This window comes from Xenia sp. Carnegie-2017, unplaced genomic scaffold, assembly GCF_021976095.1.
Source record: "Xenia sp. Carnegie-2017 unplaced genomic scaffold, XeniaSp_v1 HiC_scaffold_22, whole genome shotgun sequence".
NCBI classification, from domain to species: Eukaryota; Metazoa; Cnidaria; class Anthozoa; order Malacalcyonacea; family Xeniidae; genus Xenia; species Xenia sp. Carnegie-2017.
This window is the reverse complement of record NW_025813485.1, coordinates 4444406-4455174: the sequence shown is the minus strand read 5'-3', so window position 1 is coordinate 4455174 and position 10769 is coordinate 4444406. Positions and strand designations below refer to the sequence as shown.

The 10769-nt window shown below is 33.2% G+C and overlaps 1 protein-coding gene across 1 annotated transcript; it reads left to right on the top strand.

Moving 5' to 3' along the window:
• Positions 1–32: 32 nt before the first annotated feature.
• LOC124446953 (hyaluronan-mediated motility receptor-like) lies at positions 33–8592 on the top strand. The gene is made up of 24 exons (XM_046997842.1): positions 33–171; positions 656–757; positions 989–1021; positions 1306–1361; positions 1458–1517; positions 1608–1703; positions 1778–1900; positions 2884–2995; positions 3096–3161; positions 3235–3308; positions 3549–3766; positions 4805–4894; positions 4979–5037; positions 5379–5460; positions 5936–6086; positions 6508–6620; positions 6722–6775; positions 6865–6918; positions 6985–7038; positions 7139–7189; positions 7712–7760; positions 7840–7908; positions 7983–8090; positions 8280–8592. Exons 1-24 carry the CDS (start codon positions 138–140, stop codon positions 8448–8450), a joined length of 2079 nt encoding a protein of 692 aa, XP_046853798.1. The 5' UTR covers positions 33–137; the 3' UTR covers positions 8451–8592.
• The last annotated feature ends 2177 nt before the right edge of the window (positions 8593–10769 follow it).

Below are 10769 nucleotides of genomic sequence, written 5' to 3'. Positions count from 1 at the left end.
TCATTGGTCGTCTCCCAAAGGCTCGAAGTTTCAAGCATTCAAGTTCAACAAGTTTAACTCAACTTCTACTCCCATCCCCAGTGTTCCATCACTGACTTCCATTCATGTAACAGGCAAAAGCGGATGAAAGAGGCACAATGTTCTCAAAATCTAAACGATTTGACGATAAAGGTATATTTTCAATTTTGTAGCCCGATGTACAGATGAGTGAACGATAAACTCTACAACAAATGAAAGATATTGTGTGAATTTTCTTTCTGTTATTGTTGTTTTCTGGTCTGGTATATATATATATATATATGGGAGCGATATGGAGAATACTCGTCCACTCATACACGTATAATATGACCCTAACCCTAACACTAAAACTAAAACCGAGTGTACGATTATCTTACATCTTGTAGGGAGAATCCTTGTGAATTGTGCTTGAAACAAGAGCCTTTTTTTGAGGAAATTTTTAGGCAATTTGACAAAATGTCAAGCAGTTTGGGACAAAATTGCAAAGATTCGAACCACCTTAAGAAAATAAAGCGAAATTTTTACCAAATTAACACAAAACGTTGTCCAAATTAGATGTTCCCTTCTATTTTTAGTAAGCCCTTTATGCTTTTGGATGTATTTAATCTTTACCATTGGTTTTATTCTTCCCATATAGTTAATGCTATTCCTGCAGTTGGTCAATATGACATATCAAAAGGACTAACAACTCAAGCTAAAGCTGCTCTTTTTCCAAAAGACAAACGTTTCAAAGATACTGGTTAGTATGTTTTATCCATAATATTAATATTATGTATATTCTCTGATGATGGCTTTGGAATAAAATATGTTATATCTTTAGAAGTGTTTTTATGAAATGCTGTTGTTGTTTTTGTTGCTGTTTTTGTTGTTAACAATGCTACATTGTGTTTGTTGACTTTGAAGACAATCTGAATAGTGAATGAAGCCTTGACAATACAAGTTATTGAATATTGTTTTATTATTCTGGCAGAGATTGTAAAGAGGGATGAAAGGAATGCACTGGGTATGTATGCTAAAACCTTCTATTTATACTATTAGAAAATATTTGGTATTTAGTTGTATATTGTTATTAATTGATATTAATATGCTTTGAAATTTTTTTAATGAGATTCAAAGTTTCAGGCAGACTTTTGATGTAAACATAATGAAAGCAAGTAAAATTAATGAATGTGTTGAAACATTGATATGAAAACTTCTCTAACATGTCCCAAGATCTTTGTTGAATTGATATTACTCTGTCTGATGTTTACTCTATTGAGATTTTTGTATGTGATTATTTTAATCTAGATACAAGCAGTTGCAGCTCAACAAATTTCAAAATTACAGGATTTACAAACGATGTGGTTGGTAAAGCATGTTCTTGTACATCAAATTGTTCAACTATTAATGCTCCTGCGAATAATGAATTTTATAAACTAATATTGACATACTTTCATCAGGTTTTCCTTACACCAAGAAAGCCATGTGGCTTGGCCAAGACAAAAATTGAACCTGATCAGGTTGTTTGATCGTTTTCATCATGCATGAGAAATGTGAAGTTAATGTTGTCTATGTAATCTTACATGACATCTTGATTCTCAAAAACTCAGATCGCTTCTGATGAAATGAAGAAGTTGTCTTTAAGAATACGTGAATTAGAAGAAGAACTGACGAAATTACGAGATGAAAATGAAACGCTACGTTCGGTAAAATTTTGTTTTTTAAAAAACGTGGCTGAAAAGTTCGGAACGAATTTTTACTTAATGCTTCCTCAATGTAGATTAACGTCATGAAAAACCTCAATGAAAACGACAAAAACGAAATGAATTCGAACTTGGCTGGGTTGAAAAATCAAGTGGAAAAATTGCAAAAGGAAGTTGAAAATGAATTAAGAAAAAATAAGGTTTTACAAAACACAAGTATTATAAATATTGGTGATTCACGAGTTCTTCACTTTACAACAATTTGCAAAAGATTTTTCTGCTACGTATTACAATCTCGAAGTTTTTTGCTGTGTTTTACACTAACGAAGTTTTCTGCTGTCTTTACACTTACGAATTTTTCTGTTGTCTTTACACTTACGAAGTTTTCTGTTGTCTTTACACTAACGAAGTTTTCTGTTGTCTTTACACTTACGAATTTTTCTGTTGTCTTTACACTTACGAAGTTTTCTGTTGTCTTTACACTAACGAAGTTTTCTGTTGTCTTTACACTAACGAAGTTTTCTGTTGTCTTTACTTAACGAAGTTTTCTGTTGTCTTTACACTAACGAGTTTTCTGTTGTCTTTTTTTCTGTTGTCTTTACACTAGTTTTCTGTTGTCTTTTTAGTTTTCTGTTGTCTTTAAGTTTCTGTTGTCTTTACCTGTTTTTCTGTTGTCTTTACTTGTGTTTTACTTGTTTTCTTTGTTTCTTGTCTTTCACCACGTTTTGTTGTCTTTACACTAACGAGTTTTCTGTTGTCTTTTAACTTTGTTTTCTGTTGTCTTTACACTTACTTTCTGAGTTTTCACTTGTTTTCTGTTGTCTTTACACTAACGAAGTTTTCTGTTGCCTTTACACTAACGAAGTTTTCTGTTGTCTTTACACTTACGAAGTTTTCTGTTGTCTTTACACTTACGAAGTTTTCTACTGTGTTTTACACTTACGAAGTTTTCTGTTGCCTTTACACTTACGAAGTTTTCTGCTGTCTTTACACTTACGAAGTTTTCTGTTGTCTTTACACTAACGAAGTTTTCTGTTGCCTTTACACTTACGAAGTTTTCTGTTTTCTTTACACTTACGAAGTTTTCTGTTGTCTTTACACTTACGAAGTTTTCTGCTGTGTTTCACACTAACGAAGTTTTCTACTGTGTTTTATACTAATGAAGGTTTCTGCTGTGTGTTAGGATTTAGTTAACGAAAGAATCAACTATGAATGGTCATTGAAAACAATTCAGACTGATCTCGATGCCTCGAAGACCCAACTTCAAGCTATGCGTGAGCAAATGAACACCTTAGGTTAATACAACATATAGTACACTTATGCATAGATACCCGGAAAACGAAGAATTAATTTAGTAAACTATCCATATCTTTTCAAAATACGTTTGTATTACAGAAAAAATGAATTCAGAAATGACAGAAAACCGCGATGACCTTGAAAACCAATGTTCTAAACTTCACAGTGTGTACAATAAAGTTGAGAACTATTTTTTTGAACATAAGCAAACACGAGTTTTTGACCTAGTTTGTTTTAGATATGAATCTTGGTTTACAAAAAGAGAAATTGGAGTGTCATCATCGGATGAATGAAATTGAAGTCGAACTTGCGGTGAGCAGCCTATTTAAGCATACGTAACATATGTATCTGAAAATGGCTTGAACGACAAGAAATATTCCGTAAAAACTTTTTTTGACAGTTGTAATGTACCTCCTGTGAAAGCATAACACTTTATGATTGTCAATTGTCAAGATTTAAAACATTTTGAAGCCAGTTCCATCCAATAATGATGGAAGAATGTTGAATGTGCTTTGAAATTGAAATAAATTCTAACGTTGTCTTTTTTTGTAGCAAGTAACCATAGAAAAAGACGAGCTCCTCTTGATGGATGGACAGCGTCAGTTGGAAATTGAAAAGTTGAATAAGTGTATGGATGAAAAAACACTAAGTGTTAAAACGTTATCAGAAGAAAAAAGATTGCTTGAGACATCTATAAACTCATATAAAGCTGAAAAGCAGGAGATTGACAACTCTTTGAAAAAACAATTGGAAACAATCAACAATCTCAAGTATGTTTTAATTCTTTTTATGTTGAATTACATTCGGGATATTTGATGTTGCATAATTTCAGGGGGGTGCGCTGCCTCCCCCCCAAAATTCTAAAATGGTATTATGTACTGTTGACGCTTAATCTGACAGTACTAGAGGCTATGCAATTCTACAAATAAGACTAAGTTAAGGTAGAACTTTTCATTTCAAAGGCAATTACATATTTTATACTACCACCATTTGCAATTATATGACCACCATGCGCATTTTCATTTAAACGTTAAAATTGAAATAACTTACTAAATGAGTATTCCTTCACAAAAAAACTTATTAAAAATTTTTGAAAAGGGGATAACACTTTGATTGCACAAGTCTCACTCATCTCTAAGAAGAATATTCTGCAATAGCCGAGGCCCTTGCAACTTTAGCCAGGATAAAGATGTACTCCCCTTGGGAATCTTCACCCCTCCTGTCAAAGGAGCATTGATCCGTCCCTGCATGATTTTATATTTTGTCGAAAATATGCAGGCATCAGTGGGCAAGACATATTATATCTCCTATTTGTAGTATTCGGTGGTATTGTGTCTTCACTCGTTAAGTACAAGAGACTTTGCCATAATTTTGAACATCCTGTTATGCCTAATATAACTTTATGCTAACAAAGCCTAGTACAAAGTTTATTGAAAAAATGTTTATCGTTTAGAGGTGCAGTGACATGGAATACTTTAACAACTGACCAAAAAAGTTCTAAATCTTTAACGTGTTTTAAATACAACTTAAAAATTAATAGTATGTATTTGATGTGATATACCTATGTTGTGTGCATACCAGAACTATTTTAAGACATGTTTTTATTCTATTTCCTATTCTGTACCTCGTCATTGTATATTGCTTATTGGAAGAGCACTTTCCACTTTTGTTTGTATATTTGTATAGTTTTGTTGAAATAGCGCAGTGTGTGCGTAAATAAAATTGTTGTTATCAATATTATTATCATAACTTTTTTGTTTCAACGTAATGAGTGTCTGAATCGCTTATTCTTTAATATTTATTGCTAGGTGTGAAAAAGAATCGTTGATTTTATCCTTAAACAATGTGAAACTTGAATGTGAGCAAGAGGTAATTCGTTTAAAGGACTTAGTGGCAAGGTAAATACTGTAAATATATCTTATTAAACTGTTATGGTGAATTAGCTTATGCTGTTTTCTCCAATTTTTGCATTTGTGATTTAGAAAATCAAACGAATACTTTGAAATTCAAAAGCATTGTGAAGAGTTATCTAAGCAAATTGGTATGAACATTAAATTGTTTATCTACTCGTAGTTCGAAACAAATTGTTTTTACAAAAAGAAAAAACTCTTTGTAAACAATTCAGTTTTAAAACGATTGAGAAAAACATCATACAACATGTTGCATGACATATTTACTCTTTAAATGCCTTTTTTTTCTACATTACAAGTTTTTTTGGAAGCTGAGGTTAATCATATGCTCTTTTTCAAGTATACTTTAGCCAACTATTTTTTTAACCGAAGCATTTTTTCCTAAAGATGTTTTCAGTGTAATTTCGATATTTATGTAAGTTTTAGTACATGCGTATAGTACTTGATTAACGTGGATTTCTTTCTGATTTAGTTCAAGTCCAGCATGATAAACTCTCAGAAATGGAAACGTTGACAAGAGAACTGGAGGAAAGCAAATCACAATTAGTAGTAAGGTACGCACGAAGTACGATAGTGCAATGCTAAGTATAATTATTTAACTTTTGGTATTGTCTATTTTTCGTAGATCATTAAATTATATTTTCAACAAAATTCAGGCATAGTTGTTTTGTTATCATTGTCCTAAAATTGTCTCGTGAATGGCGATCTGAGAGTGGAGAAGTTTATATGAATACGTATACATTGGCAATCAATAAAATGGGGTTTTTGATTTCTAGGAAATTTCCCTTGAATTTCTTGTTGTATTCAATATTGATCAATGAAATATATATTTCTTAAAGCAATTCATGTTCCTTTGAATTCTGCTGAAAAGAAATATGTTTTATCTTTGTTGTTAACTTGAAAGTTGTAAATCTTCTCTTATTGACGTATCACCGTAAAGCGTCAATTAACATATACTTTTCCAGAAGAAAGCTTTAACAATTGACACTTTACTTTACTTAGTACTTACTTTGTTTATTCCTATTTTAGTGAAAGGGAATGCAAACAGTTAAGTGACAACATGAAAGATATCAAACAAGAACAAGATGATTTATCCAATGTCCGCCTTAAACTAGAACAGGAGTTAGAGATAATTAATGATGAAAAAAATACACTTCTCCGACAGCTTTCTTATTCACAGGTTGTTGTTTATATCTTACCACCTTTGTGAATCAATTATATGCTATTAATATTGGCATATAATATTTGTGTTTTAACATGGTTTGAATCCTATCACTTGCCTGTCAACAGTCGTCTTTGTCAGTGATTTATTTATCAAGATGTCATTACTTGTGGGCATTGACAAACACTGTGACAAATAAGTTGGTTGAAGGTACCTTAATTTTTAAATGGCTTAATGCACTCTTCAGGCGGATAAACCTTATGTTAAGGTTATATTTTCCACCTGTGAGAGATTTTCAAAACCCTTCAGTTTTTTACGGCCCAATCCAATGCCTGCGAATTGCAGTAGCAATAACAACGAGCAATATGCTGTTTCCCTCGTACATTTACTGTATAATAACATGTTTTTCTAACTAAATGAAAAATCTGCGATTTTACAGGAAGAAAATGACCTTTTTCGGAAGAAAGAGAAGGAACAATCATTGGCTTTAAAAATTCTCAAAGAAAACTTTGAAGATTTACAAAACAATTATAAAATGGCCATTAATAGCAGGTGCACATATTTGATTTTTTCATTCGCTAGTAACGATCTATTTGTCTGAATGACTGTGTGTAGCTTGTACAACGAAGTCTTTGATATACGTAATGATTTAGATCCGAATTGGAAATAATAGAAAAACAACTGGTAAATTTACAATTACAAAATAGGTAACTTGAATTCATGAACTTAGTTCAATCATAGTACAGATGAACTTGTTGATGGAGTCAATTTTTTTCTTTTCCTGTTTTTACTGAAGTTCGCTTGCTGCTGCGGAAGAAAAGGCTTCAAAATTAAAACAAGAATTTGGAAGGTTAAGAAGTGAATGTCAAGTTTAAGTTCTTGCAGCTTAGCAATAGATATCTTGTTGATATTTTAGGCGTCTAATAGATGCACAGAAAACCATAACCGTCAAAGAGTTGGAGCTGGAGAAGTAAGATTTCTAACCATATACGTACCCGGAACTCATTTTCCAGAAATCTTAATGAGGCAGTCCACCAAAGCAAATCTTGACTTAATTTTTCTATATCTAGATGCAAAAACGAACTTGAGAAATTTCATGTCGAGTATGAGAATGATGAAAGGTAAAGAAAATATTGGTGACTGGGAGTGGGGTGTATCAGTTGATATGTTATTTTTATTTCTTGAAAACTGATACTAGATGCGTTCGATTTTTAAACTCAAATGAATCATTGAAAGTCACTGATGTTCTGCTTTTGACTGGTCAATGGCTGTGTATGTTGAGACATTCCTAGAATGCTTTCTAAATATGTCGCAAATCGAAAATACACTTATTTCATTACATAAAAGATAAAAGTTTCTCCGGATTTTAAATGATTTTTATTGAGCTTTCGACTCGTTGCTTCGAGCCTTCATACTTATTATTATTCGAGCCTTCATACTTATTCGAGCCTTTATACTTATTTCATTGTATATAGTGATTATCTAATTACATTTCTGTAGAGAAATGGGTGGTTTTTAACTTGGAATGTTGCGTTTTGCAAACCTTTAAAATTGACTGCAACAACTGATTGCAAGGATCAAGCTATATGCATGGAAACTTGTTTACTAGTCCTTAACGTTCATCTGTGCTTTTTTTTCGCAAGTTGGAAAAGAAAATTTCAAGAGTTAGAGGAGAAAATTGCTCCATTTCAGGTATTTGTTTGTCATCATTACGAAATCTTGGTATCAAAGCAAAAAGCTGCTAAAACATGCTGCATTCGTTATGTTTTAGGAGCAACTTGACATGTATGAACTAGAAAAACAAGCTTTGCTAAACAGCAATACAAAATCGCAGAGCGAGGTCGGTAATTGAATATGTTAGAAAACGGTTTTACTTTCTTTTCATAGCTCACCTTACGTATTGCTCAATTATAGATGGAAAAGTTGGGACAGGAGTATGCTAGATTGTTAGGTCATCAAAACCAAAAGCAGAAGGTTCGCCATGTTGTAAAATTAAAAGAAGAAAACATGATTTTGAGAAAGGTAAAATGGCCATCCCCGTATATACCAACAGCATAAAAATTGAATGAGCAAACCTTTGTTTTTCACGTTTTTCTTATTGTACTGTTTTTCACCATCTAACATTCCTGTCTACAGTAGGGAATACAACCCGTTTTTTACTTTTACAATGAAAACATTCTTTGTCTTATAATAAATGTTTTGATAATGTAGGACTTGGAAAAACTGCAAGTCCAAGCTGATAAGGAAAAATTACTTAGAAAGAGACTAGAAGACAAGCTTTCTAAAGCGACAGGAGCTAAAAGGTTTGATCCATCACTTGCATTTAAACGCACTCCTCTTCAAGAAAAAGAAAACAACCAGACAAAGAAGCATGTAGAATAAAATAAATTTACTTACAGTTATGAACATGTACAAGTAGGTTTATTATATATTTATCGCGTATTAAAAGCAGCTAACTCATTAAGAATTTTTATTTAAAAGAAAGGATTATTCATGAGTGGTATGAACAGCCCTCAGTTTTTAACGTGGTATGTGATATTCAGGTTCTTGTCGTCATTATTTATTTAAAAATCAATTGAATGAGTGAATAACGAAATATTTACATATCACAGCGATAATCATACTGCTCCTGCGCAGATCGTATCTCCTAAAGTGATGAAGTTACGGAGATAATTTTTAGCTCATTAGAAAGAGCTCGGCGAGAGCTGTAAGATGAGCTAAATATCATCCCCGCATCTTCAGTGCTTCAGGAGATAGCAATGCGCAAGCGCAGTCCACTCGACTAATTGTTCATAGTCATGGCAACGACTAACTTGCACTACATTTGTGGCAATTAATTCACTTATTCGCAAATTATCAAAGAAATCATCTGGGGGCATGCGCAGTAACGATGTCAATCATACCACAACTTTCGTATGCCTTTGAATTTATGCATATATATATAAAGTAAATACTGTAGATAGTAAATGTCAACTAGCAGTGGAAGCTGGGTGCGATTAGGTATGCAGTGGCTTAGGGGCCCAGACTTTGGTCGCGAACGCACTCTCCCTGCGTACCCCGAGCAAAGCCTATCGCAGGTGATCTCGGGGTCTGATGGACGGAAGCTTGCTATTGCATCTCCCAAGTAGGATAGCGTGGAGGGGCCGAAATCTCCTACCGAAACGTTAACATGCGGCGTTCTAGTGCCTTACGCTTAAGAGGGTATCGGGAAGCATGGACCGAAAACGGGGTTTTTTGCTTTCGAATTTCATCTTTTTGTTTATTTTACAAGAGTTCTTCTCATAAAATAAATAAACCTAGCAATCTTTCAATTAACTTCTTTTGACACTGTGCCTTTTTCTGACACTTAAGTAAACCTTAAACATGTTTTATACAATTTTTATTGGTTTATATCTTTATGATTTAACTCTCTCATTTACTGTTTCTCATGTATCCCAAGCAAACCAACCATGGGCTTCATGACAAAAAAGGATTATCTGGTTCCCTTGATTAACATGCGACGCTCTAGTGCTCAACTATCTCAGGGTATCGGGAGGCATGCATGGACCGAAAACTAGATTTTTGTTTTTAAGTTTGTCTTTTTTTTTACAAGAATTCTTCTCATAAAAGAAACTAGAACATCCAAGGATACTGCAAAGGCTCAAACAATTTTGGCCTTTTTGACTTATAATTTAAACCAAATCTAAGCATGTCTATACGCTTTTTACTTGTTACCTTTTACAATGTAACTTTTTCATAGTTCTCTCGTGATGAACGAGAGCCTTGTTATACAATATAACTTTCTCGTCATGAACGAAAGCATCCATGGGCTTCATGGAAAAAAGGGTTTATCTACTTTTTTATAATAGTTTCTACAAAGATCATATTTAATAAACCGAACAATTTGTATCGTCTAAATTGAGCCTCGCTTTCAACCTTTATGTTATAAAATTTTGATTCATTTATCATCTTTAGTTGTGTCATCTTTGCCGTCAGATATTCATCAGAAGATGCGACAAAAAATATTAGAACTGAGTAATGCAGGGGCCCTAAAGCCCGTGGGCGTACGCCCCTTCTGCCATATGGTTAATCGGGCCCTGTTTGGTGTTCATTTTATATTGCATAAATTTTTATTATGAAAATTCCCACATAACCTTTGTCAAACTTCCGATATTTCTATCGAATGTTAGAAACACGGGTCTTGTTACTTTGCTTTTTGAACTGTCAACCAATTATTTTAATGATTTCAATCGATCAAATAGTAACGTTCATCAAAATGCAAAAAAGTGAAGATCTAAAGAATAAAAATTGTGACATTACAGTTTTTGTAATGGTTGTTAAGACGAGTTAATGACTGCTTGCATGAGACCTAGTGCAAATTACAAGGACGGCTAGCCCTGCTTTTATACCAGCAAGCGGAATCCTCTCTTAGGTCTTAAAGTGCTTATCTCACAATTTTTTTTTTCGAATTTTCTGATTGAGGTAAAAAAATCATTGTAAAAGTTACTTTACAATTTTCTGATTGATGGCTTCGTTTATGAGATAAATGCGTTTCTTTTCTCAAAATCGGCAATAATGGAGAAAATTGCTGCGCGTTCAATTTGCTTCATGAGAGCCTGAATCGAGAAGTATGTGACGTAACATAAGGACAGGAAGTTTTTCTGAAGTGTGACTTTTGCTATAATTTCTACTTTATTTACTACGGCTCTGCATCAAAATGCC

Excerpts from the sequence above, each read along its gene's own strand:
- LOC124446953 (XM_046997842.1), top strand. The coding sequence starts at position 138 with ATGTTCTCAAAATCTAAACGATTTGACGATAAAG. Across the intron at positions 758-988 it reads CAAACGTTTCAAAGATACTG|AGATTGTAAAGAGGGATGAA; the intron begins GTTAGTATGTTT and ends TTATTCTGGCAG. Across the intron at positions 6,621-6,721 it reads AAAATGGCCATTAATAGCAG|ATCCGAATTGGAAATAATAG; the intron begins GTGCACATATTT and ends GTAATGATTTAG.